Source organism: Fringilla coelebs, assembly GCF_963513975.1.
Source record: "Fringilla coelebs genome assembly, chromosome: 3".
NCBI classification, from domain to species: Eukaryota; Metazoa; Chordata; class Aves; order Passeriformes; family Fringillidae; genus Fringilla; species Fringilla coelebs.
Window position 1 is genome coordinate 49,197,232 of NC_140030.1, and position 24,645 is coordinate 49,221,876.

Consider the following 24,645-nt stretch of genomic DNA (forward strand, 5'->3'; position numbering starts at 1 on the left):
CTCCTCCCTCATCATACCCACCCCGACTTCACTTCTCCTCTCCTTGGCTTCTATCCTCAGCCTGAATCCTGAATCTCATTTCCTCTGCTCTTCTGCCTCACCCAGGCTCTTCCCTCCTGCACTTAGTACTCTGGCCCCACACCACAGCATCAAGGAGCAAAAGAAACAGTGTTAGGAGGGACACAAACTTTCCTGCCAATGTTGTTTGCATGGAGTCAGTATTTACATGATAAACAGTTGGACAAACATGGGCCTTTTCAGGAAGAGCCAGTGCAATTGAGACCAATCCGGCAGTGAGCCTCTGTGGCAGGACCCGACCCTAACCCCTGATTCTGATCCAGTGGAACAACTCCTTTTTTCCAGAAGCTGAGTCCTAAAGAACTGTGACAGCCCCAGTTGCACAGAGACACAAATGATTATTCTCTCATGACAGACCTACACAGCTCCCTCCTTGTATTTAACTGCAGTCCAAGCAAGCTGGATCAGGAAAGAGACACTTGATAGCTGCTGTTTCCGTGGTTGAAATATTTGTGAAGTTAGCGCATAATCTGAAAGCAGAAGCTAATAAATTATAGGGTGCTAATTGGGGCCGGAGTGGAGCCGTCAATCATATTATCCTAAACACACAGAGACCCTCATAACCTAAAAAGGCAAGAAAGGCTCCAGGAACAGCTCCCAGTTGTCACTAGCCATGACCTCCACTTCAGTGAGTGCACAGAGAGTCAAGGCAGAGAGTTTATTCTGCTAAGAAAATGCAAATCCCGTATTTAAAACAGCACTTTTATTTGATTTTGTTTACACTCTTTGGGAGTGTATTTCCAAGAGAATGTTATTGTTTTCATTTGCCACTTAACTTGACACTTATGCCATTAAAAAAAAAAAAATGGCCAGCTAAGAATTTGCAATTTTTATATTTGTTCAGTCCTTAGAGTAACAGTCATAAGGCAATTCAGAGTCCAACCTCCTTGCACATAGGCTTGTTTTTCAAAAGCCATCCTATAACTCATGTATCTTTTATTGCTTCCCATGCCCCAGTAACACATATTCCACTTAGAACCTGCAGGACTCTCTGATCTGAGCCAAAACACAACTGTGCAAACATGGTAACTATAGGGTGCTTGCAGCTATAGTCACTTTGTCGCTACTTTTTATTATATTGCTTCCATCAAGATTGAGTATTTTACTCATAATATAAAACTGAATCAAAGAATTCTAAAGAGATTTTTAGTAACACTTTTCCCCAGAAATTTATTTCTGTTTGTAGATAGGCATTCCAGAAAGTATTCCCTGAAGAAAAGATCTGAATGGATCAGATCACCTTGAGAGCCATCACACAGTGCATGGGACAATCAGGGGATCAAGCTCAGGCTTACAAAAGGCAGGTCTTGCCTGACTAACCTGATCTCCTTCTGTGGCAAGATGTCCCCCTTAGTGGGTGAGAAAAAGGCTGTGGATGTTGTTTATCTGGGCTTCAGCAAAGCCTTTTACACTGTTTCCCACAGCACTCTCCTGAAGAGTCTGGCTTGGCTGGGGCTTTACCCAGCTCACTGGATGCAAAGCTGGCTGGATGGCCAAAGAGCAGCGTCAGTGGGGTCACATCCAGAGGTCAGTAGTCACAAATGGTGACCCCCAGGGCTCAGACTATCTTTATCACTGATATGGACAAGGGAATTGAGTGTTGCCTCAGTCACTTTGCAGGCAATACCAAGCTGGGCAGGAGTGTTGATCTGCTGTAGGGCAGGAAGGCTCTGTGGAAGGATCTGGATGGGCTGGATCCATGATCCAAGGCCAGTGGGATGAGGTTCAACAAGGCCAAGCGGCATGCCCTGCCCTTGAGTCACAACAACCCCAAGCAGTGCTACAGGTTGGGGGAAGAGTGGCTGGAAAACTGCCCAGAGGAAAAGGACCTACCTAGGGGTGCTGGTTGGATCCTACTGAACATGATCCAGCTGTGCCCAGGTGGACAAGAAGGCCAATGGCACCCTGGCTTGTGTCAGAAATTGTGTGGCCAGCAGCACCAGGGAAGGGATTGTCCCTCTGTACCCAGCAGTGGTGAGGCCACACCTGGAATCCTATGTCCAGTTCTGAGCCCTTCACGACAAGAAGGACATTGAAGTGCTGGAGCATGACCAGGGAAGGGCAACAGAGCTGGTGAAGGGTCTGCAGCACAAGTCTTATAAAGAGCAGCTGAGAGAGCTGGGATTGCTTAGACTGGAGAAAAGGAGACTGAGAGGAGACTTTATCACCCTCTACAGCTGCCTGAAAGGAAGCTGTAAGTGAGCTGCCAGGCAACAAGTGTCAAGACAAGGGGACACATCTTCAAGCTGTGCAAGGGGAGGTTCAGATTGGATATTAGGAAGAATTTATTCATGGAAAGGGTTGTCAAGCCCTGGAATGGATTGCTGTGGTGACACAGTCACCATACCTGGAAGTGTCCAAGAAATGACTGGATATGGTACTTAGTGCTATGGTTCAGTTGACAAAGTGGTGATTGGTCCAAAGTTGGACTCCATGATCTTGGAGATCATTTCCAACCTTGATTCTGTGAATCTGTGAAGGGCATCAGAGCTGGTAAAGGGTCTTGAGCACAAATCTTATGTGGAGCAGCTGAGGGAACTGGGGTTGTTTAGCCTGGAGAAAAGGAGGTTCAAGAGTAACCTTATCACTCCCTATGACTACCTGAAATGAGGTTGTAAGAAGGTGGGGGCCTGTTTCTTCTTCTAAGGAACAACTGACAGAATGAGAGGAAACAGCCTCAAGTTGCACCAGGGGAGGTTTAGGTTGGGTTTTATGGGACATCTCTTCTCAAAAAAGGCTGTCAAGCATTGGAACAGGCTGCCCAGGCAAGTGATGGAGTCACCAACCCTGGATATATTTAAAAGACTTGTAGATGTGGTGCTTAGGGACATGGTTTACTGGTGCATTTGGAAGTGCTGGGTTGATGGTTGAACTCAATGATCTTAGAAGTATTTTCCAACCTAATTGATTCTATTCTATTCCAGAAAGAAAATCCAGCTATGTCAACAGAATTACAAAAGGAGTTCATATGCAAACAGGGAGTGGTTATTTTACAACTCTGTTCGTACAGTAAAAGCTAGAAGACAGCGATGAACATTCTCCAAACCAAAGATGTCATACAAAGAAGTTAGCACATCATAAATAAGGGTATTTATGCAGCAGTATCAGTTATGTCAGTAGCAATAACAACAATATTTTGGCATCTTCTCTTGGCTTTGATATCCTGAGTTTCTGGCTTTTTTTTAGAGTTAAAACATAATATCAGTTAGAGTTGCTAAGTGTCACTATAAATAGAGCCATGATTGTTTGAAAAATGCAGCTGATTTGCAAGCTTCTGCGACTAGAAGTGTGTGTGTAACAAAGATTTTCAAGAATTAATTAAATGAAACTGAGTTAGAATTTTTTGACCATTAACAGACCTGCCACAGCTATTTTACAGACATTCCTTCCTGCAACATCCTTTTCAGGTCTAGGTGAATTAATATCAACTTTGTGTAGAAAGAGCTAAATTTGCATCTAAAGCTTGCCTTCACCATTAGAATGCTTACTCCTAAACCCAAATTAAAGAGGATCAATTTCACCTGGTTATGCTCAGCAAAGCCACACCTGAGGACTCAAATCATCACAGACAGCATGCCACAGATGGCAAAGAAATTTTTTTTTAAAAGAAGAAATAACCTGGAGTCAACAGAAGGTAAAACTTTATTTGCTGAAAACTGTCATGTAAAGCAAGGGCTCAGTCAGACAGACTCTGCTGTCAGGATATTTGTGCCCTTCTATACAAGTGGTGAGAGAAGCAAATTTTGAGGGACATTGTGATCCAGAGGGTGTTACTAGGCTCTGTTATCTAGGTACGAGGAAAGCTGAGGAATAAAAACTTTAATCTCAGTGCTGGACCCTGGCTTGAGGTTCTCGGACAAGTTAGGCTGAGATGAACTTAATCTTTGACTTTCTTGTCCTCACCATTTATAAGTTTCTGCAGGTAACAAAGACTAACAGAAAAAAAAAAAAACCAACTTGTGTTAGCAGCATGGCTATGCAACCTTCTGCTTTTCTGGTGGTCATTCTTAATTTTCCAAAATCCTGTGATGATGCCATTGAATGAATGACAGTAAAGTCTCCCAGACAAGGTGAGACCTGAATGTTAAATATAAAAAAGGCAAAGAAATCGTTTCGACACCCCAAGTTTTTCTGTCTAATGTGATAAAACTGAGGATGTCTTTTGCCTTTCATATCTCAACAAATCATCCTTTCAGGCTGTATACAGAGCTCTTGACAGCCACATTCCCATAGTTTATGTCACTGGGCACTCCCTCTGTGGCACATGGGAATCAGAGAATGATCCTGCTAGAGCCTGGCATATCTCTCAGCCACATGGACATTTCCATAATTTTATCTTTGATCTAATAAGAACTCAATATTCTTGTCATAAAAAAAATGTTTTTCTTTCATAGTATCCTGATCATGGATCCCAAATAGAAAGCATGAGGCACACGGGTTTTGGATAGCTCGGGTCATCACTATGTGTCAGCTCAAAAGCTCTTGCAATCAATCCTGAAAAACAGAAATGCACTGATGGCTGAGTGCTACCACCTGCTGTAGACCTGAAAAGAGAAGACTTTAAATTCAGAAGACTGAAAATTCTGCCTCAGTAAATCAGTAACATCTGCCACGGCCCTTCACATTTACAAAAGAATTTGCAAACATTAATTAATCACCACAGCATTTGTGTTGGGTTGTAGGAAATTCTAATTGCAGACAGAAGTAGAATATTTTTCACCCATTCATGTGCATGTCAAAGACAAACCAGCTACAGACACACGATATATCCTCTATGTCTATCCAAGCACAGCTCAGAGTTCAGCCATGGCCATTTGGGAGTCCAGCACTTGTGGGTTGTGTGTGCAGCATCATTTGTGCAGCATGCTCACCACTGTTGCTCAGTGTTTGTGTTGGCATCAAGGAACACCAAAGAGCCTGAGACAGGAGCTGGCTATGGCCCAGAGACTCACCTGGGGCATTTCCTGGTCAGTGCCTGTCTCTTCTCCCCAGCAGCTTAGAGACTGTACTGGGTTGGAGTTCATTCACAGCAGCTCATCTTGTGTTGTATTTTAGATTTGCAACCAAAACAATACTGATAACACAGTAATATTTTAAATATTGCTGAAAAGTTCCTGCACAGAATCAAAACCTTCTCTGCTTCTCACTCTCTGCCCCCTCCCCAGTGAATAGACTGAGGGTGCACAAGACATTGGGAGGGGACACAACCAGGCAGATGAATCAAATTAGCCAAAGAAATATTCCATGCCATGAAATGGCATGCTCAGCAATAAAAGGGAGGAGACTTAAAGAGATTAGTCCCCTTTTATTTTTAGGAACTGGCTGGGCATAGGTCTACCTGTCTCAGGACAAATTTAAGCTAAACACTTGGAGACAGATTTTATACTGCTGTTCATCAGCTTAGCTTAACATATCTAACCTGATTCACAGCAGCTGAAAATTGGGTCCACATGCCTTATACTACCCTTATCTCACATATAATCTTTCTGATAAATATTTATTTCCTTTAAATGATGTTATCACCTTTAAATCCATCTATACTTATTTAAAATCTGGAAGTCAAGACATTTGAACTCAAGGGTTTCTTGACTCTTTCCCTTGATCTGTGATAGGAAGAGGTAAAAAATAGAGGCAAACACAGGCCAGGTAGTACCCATTTCCCAGCCCAAGAGAGAATGTGTTTAAGAGGTCTTTCAGTCTCATTCCTACCCTGTCAAAAAGCAGCATGAAAACTGCCATCAGACCTGTCTGCTGGAAGGCAAGAGGTGACCTCCTGATAGTGACTAAGTGTTGCTGAGAAAAACATGAATAATCAAGAAGAGTTTGAATGAGAGAAGAAGCAAAACCTCAATAAGACAGAGAAGGTGAAATCATGAAGATTTGTAAGGAGAAGGATGATACAGAAGTATGAGGGATTAAGACATTCCCTTCAAGTAGAATCATGGGTGGATGCAAGTGGGGCTGTTTGCCTGCATCAAATTCAGCTTTACCATAACTCAATGGAATAGTTGCCTTTGCATACTTACTTCTCTAAGGCAGGAAAATGAGAGAGGGACAATGGAGTTTTGGCCAGTGTATGGGTAGGGCCATGCTCAGAGCTCACACTGTATCACTGAGCATGACTCAGATGACTGCAATTACTGGGAAGGGTAGGTCTATGTCTTCCACTGAATTCAACAAGTTATAGACCAGGATCCTCAAATTTGGATCAAGAAGTTAATTTTTTATCCTGTCCAATACATTTTTCATACTCTCAGGTACAAAAGGCATAGATCACTGGTCAATATCCTAAGGTTTCATTTATTGGCAGCATATTAAACTTGACACTTTTTTCTCATCCTGCTGTGCTAGTTTTTTCATTAAAACTAGGCTTGCCTTGCAACACTTACAAAATGTGAACACAAGAAGAATTAGCTTCCCCTTTTTCCTTCTGTGCTGCTTTGTGGATTTGTGACTGCTTCAAGACCTGGAGGGCATTACTCCTGACTGCTCTCTGTCCCTGATGATCATCTTTCCCCCTAACCCAGTTTACACACGTTGGTTAGGCTCTTCCAGGATTCTTTTTTAATGCAGACCTACACAAAACTGAATTTACTTGGGATATCGCATCACAGGTGCTCACAAGGCCTGTGAAGGGTATTGTCCTGACAAAATTTTGGGAGGATTGAAGGTTTCTCCTGCTAAAGAAAAAGCTATCATACGGAGTCCTGTTGTTCAAAACCTTTGTCTGGGGCTTGCTGACTGAGCAGTCTTCTTGACTTAAGTCCAACTATGCACACAGAACACATTCAGGTGTGGTGGCTACAGGAAAGGGATCCTCCTGGTTTCTGGCCACCACATGCCATAGGTTAGCAAACATTAGTAATTTTTAAATTACTGAAATGGAAGGAATCACTGTACAGCCAATCAAGCAGCACTCGAAGAGGAAGGAAATGTAATACAGTATTTATTTGTTTATCCATTGCTCACGGTCTGGTGAGCATAGCAAAGTGCTGCAATTGTACTTATTAGCAAATCCGTCTTTTACACTGATTTGTAGATGAAGAAAAAAGAGAAATATATAATGCTTGAAAGAGCTTTTTCAGGGACTTTGAGAAATCCTAATTCAAAATTAGGAATTTCATTTTAGCAAAATGTTGGAACTCCAAATTTTTTTTCATCTGCATTGAATCTTCATTTAAGAAACTTTTGAAGTTTGATTGCAGCGAAGTTGCTTCTTACAAATGTATACATTCTGACATCAGATAGAACCTTTACTACTCTCCAGTGTAGTCTCCATTTTAAAATATTTGCATAAAATGATAGCATGTTTCTAGCTTCCTGAAAGATGTCAGTGAATAGCTCTGTATAATTTGCAAACTACTGCTCATGATGAAAGGTTAGAAAAAAGCTTATTGTTGTCTTTTACTCAATAATTATTTGTATAAAATTTTATTATATACTTTGAGTTGATCTCCAAACACGCCAAGGAAGAGTACTTCCCTTCACCCAGTATGATAAAAAATAAACAAGGATGATGACCATTCAAAGAGGAAAGGAGAAGAAATGTAAGAAAACAGGACTGTACAGAGTGTCAGATCAATTGCTGTGCAACTTTATATGCAAGATGATTGCAAACATTTGTTTAAATAATTAGGGAAACAGACCACCTGCAGCAGTGGACAACCTGGTCAACTTTCTTCAGCTGCTTTCTGATTTGGAGTTTGGTATTTATGGGTTTTTTTCAGTTTGTAAAATCCTGTTTGTGCACAGTGAAACTAGACTTCAATTGTTTGCTTTCCTCCATGGAATAGCTGGTCTGTTTTTTGAAGCAGCATACCAGTATTCCCTTTTTTGGAGGGCTGCCGTGTGCCTGAGGCATATGTGAGTGCATAAACTTAATACCACAGTAAAATCCCTTGTTGTCTGATACAAGTTTTTTCGCTTTAAACTATCTCCTGTGAAGCACCCAAACCATAACATGTAGAAAATCAAAGGCTACGTAATTGCTGTCTTATCCTGATACACAACATTCAGTACCTTGTCATGTTTTCTGGCAGTTTTATTAAAGAGTTGCATTTTTTTTTTCAGACACCTCTGTAAGTGTGATAACATGCAGAACATTTCCCTTGGTTTATGTCTTCTTTGAAGAGTTTTCTCTCTTTCACTCTCTTAAACAGCAGTAACCAGACTTAACTAATTTCAGCAGAACTGATGCTTTCTTCATCTGGGTTGCCTTCTTTGACTAGTACCAAATAATTTAAGCCCTCTTGATTTCTTGTTTCCATTAGTGTGGCTGAAAGAACGCTGTCTGAACCTGCACATGGGATATCATTATCTGCATTAAAAGAAAAAAAAAAAAAAAGAAAGAGAAAAGAAAATAAAATGGGAAAAATATTTTTAAATCTTGGAAAAAAAAAAGAAAATACAACACTCAATAATACACATGAGTATTTGAAAGCAAACAAAATCAGACAGCTGCTGAAGAAAGTTGGTCTAGTGACCTCATAAGAATAATGATTCAAATTTATTTTCTGCTATTGTCTGTGTAGACCAGAACTTTAAGTAAATCACTTGGGAAAGGTTACTTATCAGTGTTCATACCTCCAGAGGCAGCAATACTGTCATGAATGCATGACTTGCTTCTTTTCCTTGTAAAGAAGCATAAAGCAAAAGTGATTTAATTTGAACCTTTGTAGTAACCCTGCTAATAATACTGCTAAAGAGTCCTGTTACTGGCAGTTTTCTATCTACAAAATCACTGTATACTGTCTCTCTAGAGGACTAGTCTAGACTTCTGTCTCTGTAGTATTCTGCTCGACCAGAAGCTTAAATTTGGCAATCCACTGTGTTTTTCACATTTTAAAAAACTTTCAATTTTTCCTTAATTTGATGCAGTTTATCTATACATAGTTGCTTGAGATTTATTGCAGGGGATATTTTTATTTATAGCAGGGAAATTTTAAAAAATATATAAATTGTTAACTAAGCGCTCAAGTTATAATTGCTACTATTTTTTGCATTTGTTTTTGTAAGGTGTACCTTCTTTTATTACGCTCCCTCCTTATTTTACTTCATAACTGAAAAATTAAGCATGTGACATTCAGGGTTATCTGTTCAAAGGAATCACAAGCATTGTGCTTTTTCACCAGGCAACACACAATTTATTATGTCACTATAATCACACATCTCCCCAAGCTATAAATTTGGAAATTTGTTCCACATGCTAGAATCCATTAGCATAGGAAATATTATCAGGAAAAGCCTAAAAGAGAATTTTGAATTTAGAAACCTGTTAGCAAGATGGGGTTTGGGACACAGAGCAAACTGTGGTCACATACCACAGTGACTGACAGCAATGAGAAATCATTTGATACTCACTTTGTCAGTTCAGGGCTATTATGGCCATATTTAGTAATTCAGCTCCAACTAAGCCTTTACCAACCAGTTCAGCTCTTCCTTGTAGTTGTCTTTTTTGTTTAACTTAATGGCAGCCTTCAGGGACAAGTTGCTTTGCAAAAGGCGCACAGGCAAATGCTGAGGGGACGATTGCAGCAAACTCTTAAGAGGGAAACCTTAAAATAAGGACCCAAGTAAAACTGGGTATTTACAGACCAGACATATGCCGGCTGACCTGCCTAAGTATAGAACACTAGAGGAGCATTCAGATTTGTTTCCTGTATAAGTATCTGGAACTGATGAGGTGATGTTTACACAAATGTGAGTATGAGGTCACTGAGATATTTTTACCAGATATATAGATACATTACTAATTCTTTCCCCAACAGGTCTGAAGAACTAGAGAATATATAAAATTTTATAATCCTTTTTCAGCTTATGCACCACTGTGTTTCTCATTACAGAAAAAAAGAGCTAAAAAATCAAACACCTTGCCTTGGTTTTACTTTTTGAGCTGCAGGAATGCAATAAGGAAGAAATACTATTTTTGCAGAATATTCTTATCATGACCAATGATGGAGGAAGAATATAATATTGATGACCTTTCTCCTATGACATGACATGTGTAAGATACATTGCCACTTTGACTGTGACATTTTTGACTGTAAGTGCCCTTTCCTTCACTGTTGAGTCATCTCTTAGTGCTGTGTTCAGTGCTGAGGAAAGTTTAGCACCGTTCTGCTCTACAAGGCAAAGCTACACAAAGATCTCAAGTTATATAGTACAGTGCTTGACTGTTATGTAAGTCAAGCAAATTATTTTTGCTCATTTAGTTGGAGCAGAAGAATGGATGGAGACAATGGATGGAGACACAAAATTCTAAAAATGAGCTATTGAAGAAAAAAATTCATGGTATATTATGAAATTCCCCCAGAAATGTGAAGACTAGAAGCACTACCAGCACTCTGGGAAGCTGTAAGTCAATTCAGAGAATTCTGAATAATCTTTGGAAGGGCCTCCAAAAAAAATGTTAAGAAATTGAGGGAAGAAAGAGAGAAACCGGAGTGGAGAGGCAGGTTGGTATATTTATAAGATATCACTATTTTCTTTTCAGTTTTAACCTCGCTAAAATTAGTTGATTGATGTACAGTCATGCTGGGTTATACGTGAGTAAATGCAGGATAAACCATGTGATGTGATCCCCTCAGATTTCACAAGCAAAGCTGGGCTGAGTCAACAAAACACCCCAAGAGGAGACGTCCAAGGAGCACCTTCATAAAATCTGAAGTCATGCCGGACAGTCAGCTCTACAGGCTTGAATTCTGAGTGGTTGTCTACACTGTGAACTGCTGCATAGTGTAGAGTTACCCAGATTTGCTTTAAACAACCTACCTCAGGGCACGAGGCAGGCTTGCCCTGTCAGCCCAGAGCTTTGTCCGGGCTGAGGAGTACCCCACTGAGAAGCAGGATCCCACTGAGCTCTGTGCTGTCCCAGGCTGCTTCCTACAGCTAAAATGGCAAGTTCAAAGCTCAGCTTTGTACTTGCACAGACACGTCCCAGGTCCTAAACGCATGTGGCTTTGACCTTGTTGGACGCTTTTCCTAGTAGAGCTGTGCTTAAAGCTTAAAGCCTGTGCTTAGAACTTGTGTATAACTTGAGCCAGACTGCAGGTAAATGAATTACAGCACCTCTCTCTGGGGATAGGCAGGAGCTTACTCTGGAGAGCCCCACACTAACTGACACACGAAACAATGATCGCCTGACTCATACTGTAGAGGAGTAGAGTTTGCTTGCTTAGCCTCCTCTGAGAAGACCAGCCCTGACCTGATAAAATCTGTGCTTTCCCCTTCCCCATCCCAGCACCTCGGTCGGCTGCTTCCTGTCGCAGGGCAGCCGCAGAGCTGGGCCGTGGGTCCTGCCTCCCGATTGCAGAGTGCCTGTCCTTGCCTGCTTGGTAAACTCTGGGGGCTCACAACATGCTCTGAAGTCCTGCCTAGAAGGGCGCAAATTTTTGTGGTGTCTTGATAAGCAGACGAGGAGGTTTTGGTGTTTAAATTCAAGAAGGTGACAACATTTAAGAAGAGAAAGAATGTCAGTAGAAAAGCTGATTGGTTGAGACTGAATAAACTGATCTAGAGATGCTGATCTTATATTACAGCTATTTCAGGGCCAGACCCTCAGCTAGCATAAATTAATGAAGTTCCATTGAAACCATTGGGGTGCCACCAATTTACACCAGCTAAGTAGCCAGCCTGAGACGTTACTAATTCCGGGTGACATAATCCCATGTGATGCTTAGCACCTTCAGTATGGTGAGGTATTTAGAAGTCCAGCCACATTTCCTGTTTCTCGGTAATACCCTCCTCTTTTTCTGGCACATACTCTGTCCTTTGTCACTGCTGCACAATGTATGTGGCAGTAAACAAGAGACTGGCTGACTTACTGACATGGATGAAAGATATACCCCCCAGCAATCACATTCGAGAGAAACACCTGATGACATATCTTTGTTAAGGGTGAAAACTGTGGCTACTGAACCTTGACTTCTTTGCCTCAGCCACGTTGGTGTGCTCAAGGAGACAGCTCCTGTGTGGAGAGTATTTTCCTGATACCTGATGGCCACCTGGAGCTGCAGGAGCTGTGTTTCAGTTTCTGCACATAGCCAGTAAGAATATAAATAGAACAAATATATATCCGTTTTAATACTCCACTCTGTATTATGTATCAGTGGAGATATATCTGTGTTTCCTGCCTAATGAAGCATATGATCTTGCATGGTTTGAGGGTGACTCATTGAGCTTTGCTATTCTGTCAGACACTAAAGGTGCTAAAAGTGAGAATTTTGTTCCCCCTACATTTCCCCTGCACTAATCTGCTTGAAGCAGTGCCTCTCTTTTTATTTTAATGTATTTTTTAGAGAACTGTGCACTGAAATCTTTGTGTCCTAGTAATTACAGATATAAACCTGCTTCTTACCTAGTTTGTTAAACTTTACAATATAAATGCACAAAAAAAAAACCCAGTTCCACATTTGCTGCAATACAGTAAGACTGTTTGAATAGTAAAGCACTCCCTTTTTCTTGGTTACAAAACAGTATTCATTTTACCAAGTTTGAACCAAACCAGGTCTTACATGTCCAATTTAAGCTCCTTGCACAGGCTGTCTTTACAGTCAACAAAGAAAGGAGGAATGAATCGCTTTGTGGAGATGCTTAAGCCACATCCTTGCCTTTACACATTGACATCCCCTGAATATGTCTACAAGTCTCTGGTGACTGTCAAACAGCCTAGACACCCAATGCAAATGCAGTTTTTATGTTTTAGTTGCCTGTATCTATCCACATCTGTCTACACATCTGTCTACACAAATGTCTACACAAATGTCAGCTCTTACAGTCTTACACCATCCGATTTTTTCCTTCGGTCTACAGCAAAGTATTGGCATGACTTCACTTGCAGCATCATATGGCTCATGTGCACTCTCTGGAATCAAACACCATTTGTCTGGAGCACAAATAAGAAACTATTACACCACCAAGTTCCCCTTTTCTTGCAGTGTTGTAACCACTCACTCTTCTTTGGAAGTAACCTTTTCTCTGACCTCTGCAGGCTTTGGGTCAGCCGCTCACTAAGCTAAGTGGGGAAGAGGATTACTGAATTTCAGAAAAATACAAAGGAGACTAGATACAAGGTTCTAAAAATGTTGCTTATCAACACACCTGCTTTAGAGAAGCTTCCATTTGCCCAAGTGATTATTTTACGTTCAGAGAGGTGTGTGGAGTAGTTTTAAAAAGCCAGTTTGGTTTAGGAAAATAGACTAATGACTCTTACATGGGGAACAGAAAACAGGAACTCAGCCACTGCAGAGACCACACATAATTAATGATGAAATTACTGATTCTAACTTTAATATCAAGTCCTCTCAACGCAAAATTTTGCACAGAGATTTAAAAAAAATACGAATGACAATTTTAGCAAGTACCTGAACTGCTGAAGAAATAAATACACTGCCTTTGGAAAGAAAAATGAAAAAAAGAAACATTATTAAATTCTAACTCTTGTATCTTGCCGCATTTTTCAAGCAATATCTCCAGTTTAGGAATTTAAAAATCATGGTTTTGAGGCTAAACATGTTTCCTTTCAGTCTTTAGGTTTTATCCTGGATTTTCTCCAAATGCCTGGCATCTCCTCTTGCCAGAGGAGCCTCTTTTTCTGAGTAATTAGACATGTTTTCCATATAGGTCCAAAAGGCATAGTGAGGAGAAGCCTGGATAAGAATAGTCCTTCTAGGTCATAAAGGCAAGAAGTCTCTCCAGCTGCTTAATGCCCAGTTGTCTGATGTCAGGAAAGGCGTTTGCCAAATCAAACAGGTGTTTCCATCTGTAAAGGGGCACTCACGGGACCTGAAAAGCTATAGTGCTGTCTTATATGTGCAAATGTAAAAACTGATGTCTGAAAATAGATGGTCCAGTTATTTTTACAGCAATGCAGGGCTGTCCTTCTAGCATGCTGCACTTCTTGGAACTGGGGGAAGAACAGGCTATCTTTCAGCAATGAATGGGAACTCTGGTGACAAGGCCTGTGCTCAGGAAATTCCCACTGAATTCAAAATCCACTGGTGTCTCAGTCTTCCAGCTGGATAGTGCTGCCCTCACTCAAATAAATATTGTTACTGCTACTTTAAGCCCAAAATCAATGTCTTGGGAAAGCCTGCCAGGGCAAGAAGGTAAAACCTCTAAAATGGTAGACCCTGATCCTGATTTTACTTCCCTCCCTTCCAATGTAGCAGAGCCAGGAGGTGCTGGCATTGCTCAGGTGTGTTTATGGACACTTGATGCCTGCTTTAGAAGGGCAACTCCTGCAATAACACAGCATGTGCCCCTTTTGCCATCCCCACGCTATCCTGCTAGCATGCTGTCCACTAGCAGCCTATCTGTATTGGTTTACCCACACTTGTCACCTCTGTGTCACACTGCACTGGCATTAAGGCTATTGAGAAAATTTAATGTTTTTCAGCTCTCCCACCTATGAAAATCACCAACAGCATGCATGGATCTGCTAGAAGTGGCTAGGTAAGACTCAACAGAATTTGGAAGACGTAAGATTCCCTGTAAGGCTAAGTATCTTAGCTATTTTGGGGCATGTAATTTCACTTTGCTTGACATTTGTCTCTTTCTCTTGAAACTAGGTCACCTGGTGAGAGCAAGCATTTCTTGGCTGGACACTCATGGCTGGAGTTTCATTACACACAAAGGCCAATGACCGTGTAACATTTTTGGAAAATATTGTCGAGGACAATCCATCATGGAACAGACTTTTGGATTATTTGTTTTGGCTGTCATCTTTCCACTACTACTATGAACACAAGAAATACTTCACTTACTCCCAGCTAGAAATGAATACAAATTTTAAAAATCACTAACTTATTATACAATGTGTTACAAATTACAGTCTGAGACATATTCCATGCCCCAAACTGTTTTTGACAGGGTCATAGTGGAGCACACATTTTAGTCTGGAAACTCAAGTAGAACCTGAATGGCCTTTTCTTGCTTAAATCAATCTCACTTCTGGAACCCACGTCTTACTGAATTCTACTGCATGAGATTTACATGGCAGGCAGAAAAGCTGTCAAATTAATTCAAGGCTGGAGAGCTACAGAAAATTGACACGCATATGTCCTTGATCAGAAAATCCAGCAACAATAAGACATCACGAGGACCCTAGAGCTTCAATCAAGTAAACAGCATAACATTTTAATGGGCTTATTAAGGCTGTGCTTGGGTAAAGAGGGAGATAACCTACAGGTGAATTATAAATATACAGGAAAATAAGTATGGCATTACACATGTAAAGAGCTAGTCAAGTGTTAAGTCTTTTAAAATACATTTAAATGGAAGGATGATATGCAGATGAATAAAATTAAAGCTATCCTGGTTCCTGAAGGGTACTTCCTATATAAGAATCACCAAATGAACCTGAGGAGAAGTTAAGAAGGACTTTTGAGAACTGAAGCATGAAAACATTGAATGGAAGCATGAAAACATTGAATGGAAGCATGAAAACAGTTGCTTTGTCTTCTCCTCCCAATGCAGATCCAACAATGGATCTGTGGCAAAAGCAGCTGGGCAGAACTTATGGAAAGGGAAGAATGGCAGGAACAGGACAGCTGGTCGGGAGAGGTCCAAGGCTCAGGAAGAGAGTGTGCCAAGTAGAAGTTCTGACGGCCAAAGCCCTGCCTGCACTGAATTGCCCTGCTTACCACAGTGGGCCAGATTTTTCCAACTAAGTTATTATAAACAGGTTTCATGGAGTCTGATTTTAAAAGTGACTGCTGTCAACAGATTATCTGACTAAAATTACATTATGGAGTACAGAGCTATTATTAAGACCACCATTTCAGTTCATTATGCTACCATATTTTCTGCACTAAACGTATTTTTTTCAAATTTTTATCCTTCAAATTGACACTTCACGGAAGCTTCAATCCATGTTTTCCTTTGCAACTTGGTAATTTCTAAGAATGCAACTTTGTTCCTGGCAAATAAACAAAACAATGGGGTTTTTCTGTGACCTCTGCTGCGTGGCAGAACCTGACATTTTGGCAAAATAATGTTTCTTACTTACATTAAGAATATGTATTTGTCATCCCAGTGAAAGTAATTATTTGCTTACATTAAGTTAACAGCTGGAGAAAGATCAGGCTTATCTGACACATGCAAAGCAGAGACTTGCCCTGAAAGTAAACCCATTCATGTTACATCTGTGCCCGGTCTATTCCACCGCAAACACGGTAACCAACCTTCCAGCCCCTTTCCCCAGTTCCAAGCAGCAGAAAGGTAGGTTTCCCCAGAAATTTCAGCCCTACTAAAGATTTTGACAGATATTGATGCCACAAGAACTTCTTAACTCTGTTAGTTTTCCTGTCTCTGTTGCCTGTGGAGTTAGGGAACACAGAAAAGAGATGTCTAAGCCAGGAAACCAAACTAGCTCAGGAGTGGGTGCAAGCAATTGAATCAGTACAGCTGTGTGTCCAGATGCTGTGCTCCTGTAGCCATCTGAAAATTAAACACCTAGTCTGAGATACTATAGCTGAGATGGTGTATTTTGGACACTATCCTGTTTGGGGGGACCCTGCTTGAGCAGGGATGTTGGACTGGGTGACTGCCAGTGGTCCCTTCCAGTCTCACCCACCCTGTGATTCTACGTGAACAAATTAAATACGGCAGGTCACCTGGATGCCAGCCATCATCAGTGAAGAGTAAGGCAAAAGGTGACCCCTTTCCTGCTGTGATACATGCCCAAAAAACAGGAGCTGTCACTTTCTGCTTCTGACTGCTGAGCTACCTAGAAGAGTATCCTAGATGAGACTCCTAGCCTGTAGACAGCTGCATTTAGGTGAGATAAAGTCCATCCAAAATGTAAGGCCTATTAGCTTGGGCATAGTGCCTAATTAATTGGCTGTAGTCCTTTCCTGAGCTAATGCCAGGCTTGCATTTGTGCCAGACTAAGTATCTCTTTCCTGAATGTCTTTATTGAGAGCTAAGATACCCTTAAAGAAACTAAAGAATTGCACAATATGCAAATTGTTTTTCATTATCGCATGAGGGTGCAAAATCAGCTGTTCAAAAAGCATGAAATGATAGATTATCTGTGCCGGTCCCTTCATGTCTTTATAAAGTTTTTAGTCTTGTAATGTAAACATGCCATGAACAGACTGGATTTGATATAAAGAGAAACCACAATGGAAATAAACTGATATTTGTAAAGCTTCACTAAATTATAAAGATTAGTAAAATATGAAATTAAGTGACAATTGAACAATGCCAGTGAATTGAGTATAGATAGTATCCTGAAGAAAAATGCCTATGTAGTTATGAAATTGAGTAGTGTATCATTCCTAGGATGGGTCAGGAAGTTTTCAGGAAAACATTAATTACTGAAGTATCAAAACTGTTTGCGAATCAGGGTGAGTTCCTAGTTCAGTAACAATTTGTGAAGGGAAAAAAGAAAACCACAAAAAAAATCACCTCTAGAATGAAACCTTTAGATATTTTAGAAACAGTCAGGTTTGGTTTTTCTAGGATGGAAGGTAGTTCTTTTACCATTCAATATTTTTCATTATAAACCATAGCATGCAAACAGATTAAATGAAAAAATTAATCTGTGAAATATTTCAACTGATAAAAACTTTCTTTTTGTAGAATTCAGATCACGTGTTTTACTAATATTGTTCACTTTTCCTCAATATTTCCTTAGTCAAGAATTACTGCAGGATGTGAATAGGTTACTATTCTGGCCCACCCAGGATGTTCATTTCCATATTTAGATGATTGACATCCCAGTTGCACAGACAACTTCAAATTTAGCATTACATTATTTCTTAATTCCTGTCTTCACAACCTGAATAACATTCTTATATAATTGAGCTTTGTTGTGTCCCATATCTTAAGTATGTATTCCCTAACACCACTTAGTTTATTTGTTCACAGTGTGCAGAGCATAGGCAAGACCTGGATGACCAGGGTTTGGGCTTGGATAAAGGCTAAATGCCTAAATGCACCCTACTGTCTGCTGAACCAGTACTCCTAGAGGAAGTGCCTAATGGCCACGTTTAGCTCATGGAGAGGGCATAGATGTCTTTGAAATTGGAACAGATTTCCACATGGAAGCCTTCTAAGGCTCTCCTGGCTCTGCAAGGATCTTAGGCATCTATTTTAGAGGAACAGGGTTTTGAACTACTAAGAATTCAGATGCAAATTGGATGTCTCTGTGAGTCAGGCTTAATTACAACATCATCTGGGCCTTTTTGCTTGGTAATCTTATACATCCTTCATCTAATTTGTTGTAACTCCCAGGCACAGAATTAATCTTTACAAGTTCAGTATGATAGAGGTAAATCTTTGCTGTTTCCATGTGATAGCCAGAGAATTTGAGGAGTGACAAATGCAATGAAAAGCACTTTGCTCACAGGGCAGAGGCCACAAGAATAGTGGGTGCTGGCCCAGACTCACCTTCAAAAGCTTCATTGATCACTCCGCTTGATACTTCTCTGTTTTCAAGGCTGCAGATGAAGGACAGTGGAGAGTGTCTTATCTCTTGCAGTTTGTCATGAATACAAGAGAAAGTAGGTCTGTTGTGAGGTTCTTGGGACCAGCATCTTGTCATTAAATCACATCTGAAAAAAAAATTTAAATGCAAACCAAAATGATAATAGAGTCATTCATCTCAACACTTACCATTAAAGATCTGGGAAGCAAGTTTGGCCTGAAAACTTTCTGGGTGGTACAAAGATCATCATCACCTGCTGAGGCAATGAAAAACAAATTAAAGATCAAATTAAAGTTGAGAATAATTACGGTGAAACATTTAAATTTATCAAAGATGGATATTTTTGAGATTGGAAGCAGATATAACACTAAAAAAAGTCCACATTTGCTATCAACATCTACTCTGACTGAAGAAGTCAGGAATATTTTCTAAGAGAGCAGACAAGGAGGAAATTCTCTCACAGAAAAAAAATTTTTAAAAAGAAAAGGGAAGTGTAAAATCAGAAATTGACCTGAAGTTTTCAACTTCTTTAATCCTCCTTCAACTCAAGCTACTTCAAATTCAGGAGAAGTTCAAGGCAAACCCTCCAGCACAGGGAGAGTTAATTTCAACTTCTACCTCCAGACCAAAACAAATAGGAATAAGCTTTCCAAAGGCAAACATGATACAGATTTCCTCTGGGTGCAGGGATTCCAGCCCACCTTGGACAGTACTATTGCTACCATTTAGTGGAAAATTTGCCTCCTGTTTTACTAAATGATAGGGCTGGTTTTTATTCCTTGCTCAAGGTGAGTTTATGCTACACAAAACCAAATCCTACAAAAGCCAGGGAGAGACCGACTGAAAACAAAAACACAGCCAGCACCTGGACATGCTATATGTTGGGAGTGGAAAGAGGTCTCAGAGTCTCAAAACCAGAGAGCAGCCAGTGAAAGGCTGGTTCAGGAAGCTGCATCTGGAATGTGGAGCATTTACCTCTAAGCCTTAAGTTCAAACCCTCCCCTGACAAACATCTTCCCAGACCTGCTGCTATGTGATACCAGGCGTTAATCTGCTATGTGAAATGAATTGCCTTGCTCAGATCCTCACTTATCCATCTTAAAAAGATGACTGCTGTCCCTCACCACAACTGGGCATCTTAAAAAGTCCTCGGTGACAGCTGGGAGGAATCGCTTGGCTTCTGATTTTTCAATGGTATTTTTCATTAAAATATTAGTGTCAAGTGAGAATGTGAGTAGAAAAATTGTTTCAAAGCCACTTTTCATCAACCTGTATCCTTGTGGTTTTCAAGTTGAACTGAGTAATTATGCTTTTTTCAAAAGGATTCCATGAAATTTTGAAAATTCGTTTTAGGAATTTAAAAACTGGTATTGGTTTCCTAACACTCTGAATCGCTTCATCTGCTTGCTTTCAGATGTACTGGTTATTACTGATGACACTGGAAATATAGAAAGAAAAGAACTGAATAGGTCTCAAAAAAAGGTTAAATAACTGGTTTTCCTTCTGCTGCCAGCAAAGTGTCTGTCACACTGAATTCCAGCCTTGGATGCTGGAAGCCGAACAATCTTCTTTCTGGTCATGCTTGTTGGTAGGATATCCAGGCAAAAAACCATAAGATCTGGTGCTGTGCTTCATGAGGTTTGCACTTGGGCTCTCATGAGCAAAGCCTTGTGGAAGAAACAGCCAGCCACTGACCAAGAAAGAAACAGGAAATTATGTGGAAGTCATAGACTCCTAGAAGGTTTTGGGTTGGAAGGGACCTTCAAGGATCATCTAGTCCAACCCACCAGCCACGGGCAGGGACATCTTCCAGTATGTCAGGGTGCTCAAAGCCCCACCCAACCTGGTCTTGAACAGCTCTGGGGATGGGTTATCCACAGCTTCTATGGGCAATCTTTTTCAGTGTTTCATCACCCTTATTGTAAAATAATTCTTTCTTATAGACAATTTAAATTTACTCTCTTTTCATTTATGAAATAAGAACATTGTGAGTGTGGAATATGAATTTTTTTTTGTGTCCTTTCCTAGGACCAATCTCTGCCTTTCTAAATAAATATTTTTATTGGACAATCCACTTTATAAAGCCATTCAGTTTTGCTGTGGAGTAAGGATATTAACTTCTGCCAAAACTGTAACTCAGTACTGTAATTTTCTCATTTTAATTATATTCCATGTTTTCATTTCCCAAATCAAATTACTTGGTGATTGGCTTAAAGTATCAGTACTGGTATTTTTCACTAAGTGTTTAATTCAGATAGGCTTTAGGTTTCTAATGACAAAAACTTTCATGCTCTCAGAATATATCTGCAAATTTTACATGTACAGCTATTTCTGGCATGACATTTAGCTTTTGAGGCATGCTGTGACATCCAAAGTTTTAAGTCATATGGCACAAACTTTCATTAGATCAGAAATACATGAGTATGAAGAGGGAGAAAGACAGCTTAACATGCCAAGACACATGTAAGTGACAGATTGAACATATTCCTATAATTTTGGGGAACCAAACATGGGCTAACAAATAGTGCATCACTTCAGCATGAGAAAGAGACCCAGAGGATTCCCTTACTTCATGGGGAAAGCCTGTCAGGAAGAAATGAAAAATGACAGTTCCAAACACAACATTAGCTAAAGGTTTATGTTAGGTTCAAGAGCTAACCTTTACACTAGATGTACACCTACAAACCCACAGTTCACACCTGTGTTTTATCTGGGAGCAACAACCAAATATCCAACAGAGCTGCTTATGTGGGGCTGGTTAGAATTTGAGAGCCTGGAAAAGTAAAGAACTAATATTCAGTATCTGATGTGAATGTGAACACTCCTGAAATGCACTATAGTGCACAGAAGCGACAAGCATTAACAATTCGTTTCTCACATGAAATGGGAAATACAATTGATGTATGATTTTTTTAGAAAATTAGAAAATTTCTCATTTTCTTAGAAAATGAGAAAATGATAAAAAGTCCCTGATTTCATGTGATGCATTCTGTGCAAGGCCTTAATCTCTCACTCTCTTAATCCCTCCAGGGGGTCATTGCCAGAAATAAATTGGAAAAACCTTTTAGTTACCAAAAAAAAAATTTTTATAAAAGTTGCTTGTGTAAGTTTGCAAAGGACTGAACATTCCTGAAACTGCAACTTTCGAGTCAGCAAATGTCCTGGTGCTTTTACAAATTCTCTAGACTGCAATCCACAGCCTTTGAGGTTTTATTAAATTAGCTCAGTTCAGTCCAAACCTTGGCATTCTCTTGCATGCAAGTCTCATACCCATGTGGCTGTGCCAGATGTGGTTTTCTGACTGAAAAAGTTTTTACATTCATAGATCTAATTCATGTTTCAATATATGTGTCTCATTTATACATCCCCCAAGACCCTTTTTCAATTCTTTATCAAGCTTTACCTAGGCACAGTTCTCTGGGGAAAAGCAGTTCCTGGAGTAGCAATTTATGGAGGCAAGGGGAAGAAATTTTCCCCCCTTCCAAATAAAAAACCAAACAAACAAGCCACTTCCTTCAGGCTTTTACACCCTAAGGTTTCTGTGTCAGCCCTTGCACTTGCAGTGTAAGCCCATCACAGATTCCTAAACACTTCTCAGCTGAAGTACTTTGGCCTTTGAACTCTCTTCCTATCAGTGATGGTTTGTTTTGTCAAATGACAATGAGCAAGCCAAAGTGCTGAGGAGACAATTACTGACTGCTGATGTCCTGATGCAGGTTCAAAACCACAAGGAGGGAAGCAGGAATGCCAAGAATCCCAGCATGCCATTAATGACCTAGGAAAGCAGCAAAAAGCTGTTTATGCTACTGACAGAAGCTGCATGCAGGTGCTGAGTGTTCACCAAACGAGATAAAAGATGGTACAAGAGTCTAAGCTCATCAGCTCTTTGGCTTTCAAAAACTACTATTAGGCACTGATCCTACAAGTTACAACAGGCAGACCAGTATGTAGGACCTATCTCTTATGCTAAATTCAAGATCTGGGACCTTAAAAATTATTTCAAGCAAAATTTTCTTGTTTTTTCTGAAGATCTAGTCACTTGTTTTAGGGCAATTTATGAGCGTTTGCTTAAGTTTGAATGTCAGACTAGTACATGGATATGGCTGCCTCCTGTGCTTTTTTATTCACATGACAGATGTAGGAAAGTTTTTGAGGAAACCTTTCTCAGCAGAAAATATTGCAATTAAAATTTCTTTGGGCTTTCATTTGTTCTGTGATTTCCAGTTCTCCCTCTGTTATTAAAGAAAAATTCTAATCTCTTCAGTTCTTCAGTTCCTTCAAGTAATAAAGCTTGATTTGGGGTTTTTTGTGTGTTTTTTATTGCTAGCATGGTGTTTTAGCTATATCTACATAATGATGAATAAACACCTTCTCTTAAACTCAGAACATGATTACTGGTGTAAGATCTATCATGGAGCTTGCCAAATACAGAATTATTCTCAAGTCTTTTCCTCAGCCTCGGGAGTAAGAATTGTTCACTTCCAGTAGCCTCTCCTATTTGTAGGACCAGCTGTCAAGTGCATTGCTGTGACTGCTTTTGCTGAGTGGGTGATAAAGAAATTAAGACATGAAATTAGACAATACTGAGTGATTGTTAAGTTCATGTTCTGCTTCCTCCTTTATACACTTCTATAATCAGTATGGGTTTGATCCACTTGATGTATTTATCTAATTCTGTTAATTGCAAGAACTTTGCAATTAAACCTGAGTTTTGGGCTCAAGACACAAACAGAAATTGAAGGATTTACTTATTCAGTCCAGCTAAAGACTAACCAGAGGTGCAGACTTCCCTTCTCCTATACTGCTTCAGCTTTTCTTATTGGCTTTTTTGAATCCTCTCTACAAAGGGCAGAGTTTTTCATGTGTGTTCTATACATAGTCTATTCCTGCACCTACCATTAAGAGAATTTTATCTACAGTCACAGACACATGATGCACAGAGACCAGAAAAGTCTTTCTTAGAGCCATCTTAACTTCTAACCAATATCTTCAGGTACTCTCAGCCTGTGCTCACACTACTACCAGATCCATGCCTTAAATTCTTATTCACAGGTTTGTCAACAGGATGAATTAGCAGGTTGGCCAGTGTCATTGGAAATGAAAGTGGAGGATGCTGGGCCCTTTATGGGCATGGCCAACCTTCAAAATGACGACCAACTGGCAAAAAGCCTCTTGCCTCCTAAAAACATTATCACAACATTTAAACAAAATTAACTTACAGGTCATCAGGACAATTGTTTGGAGATTCCAGCCTTCCTCCTGATTGCACATGGTGTAAAACTTCTGTATTGGAGAAACCTGGATATGGTTGTTGACCCAAAGTCAATGTTTCCCACACTAGTACTCCAAAAGCCCTGAGAAACACCATGAAAAAAATAAAAAGGGAAAAATTAATAACCATAGCCATACTGAAATCTCCCTATTAACAGTTAGATTGTGTCTAACCTCAGAACTAAGAATAAGACTCAGAAAAATTAGGAGCAAGAAGACAGAATTTGGTTTTGTCCCTAAGCCAGCCTTGGAATAGCTAAAATAAATGTGTAGAACTGAAATGCTTTCCCAGACTCACTGAGATACAGCTCAGAAGACACTGAGTGCCCACATCTTCCCCAGGAAACACTCAGGTTGAGCATGTTCTCATATAAACAAGTGTTCTGAAATCTCTAGAGGTGTGGTTTAAAATGGAGAAAGACAAGTTCTTCCAAGCACCACTTGTGGAGCAATCAGCATCTCATTTGGTTTGGCACAGAGTACTAAACTAGTTTCTCAGATAAGAGCAAGAGTAGCAGTCAAATAGATAGGTGCAGGCACTGAGGACTTGGACAAGACCCATGGGCTGAGTATGTGTGGCCACCGAAATCGAAACTTGTCTGAATACCAGGTTTCATGGATCTGATTTAGTCTGGGGGTTTTTCTTGCCATGATTCCTGACAGTGGGTCTCTGCTTCTTCACAATAAACTCAAAACCACTCAAATGCACACTTTTAGCTAACCTCCACAAAAAAAGTACTGTGACCTTCTCCTGATGATGCTGCAAAGTCTGGTCTTCAAAATAAAGAAGTCACAGGAAGAGGCTGAAACTGTAAGGGCAAAGTATTTGGCTGTTGGAAGGAAATATCAATAAACCTAATGGAAAA

General features: G+C 40.2%; 1 protein-coding gene across 1 annotated transcript in view; it reads right to left on the bottom strand.

Annotated features, from left to right (window-relative positions):
- Positions 1-8,249: 8,249 nt before the first annotated feature.
- Positions 8,250-24,645, bottom strand: part of ROS1 (ROS proto-oncogene 1, receptor tyrosine kinase) — a gene marked incomplete at both ends in the record, with an annotated part of 67,628 nt that continues 51,232 nt past the window's right edge. The window contains 3 exons of the mRNA XM_084201944.1: positions 8,250-8,395; positions 18,472-18,635; positions 23,728-23,862. Coding sequence (XP_084058070.1) covers positions 8,250-8,395; positions 18,472-18,635; positions 23,728-23,862 — 445 coding nt within the window. The remainder of the gene's footprint in view (positions 8,396-18,471; positions 18,636-23,727; positions 23,863-24,645) is intronic.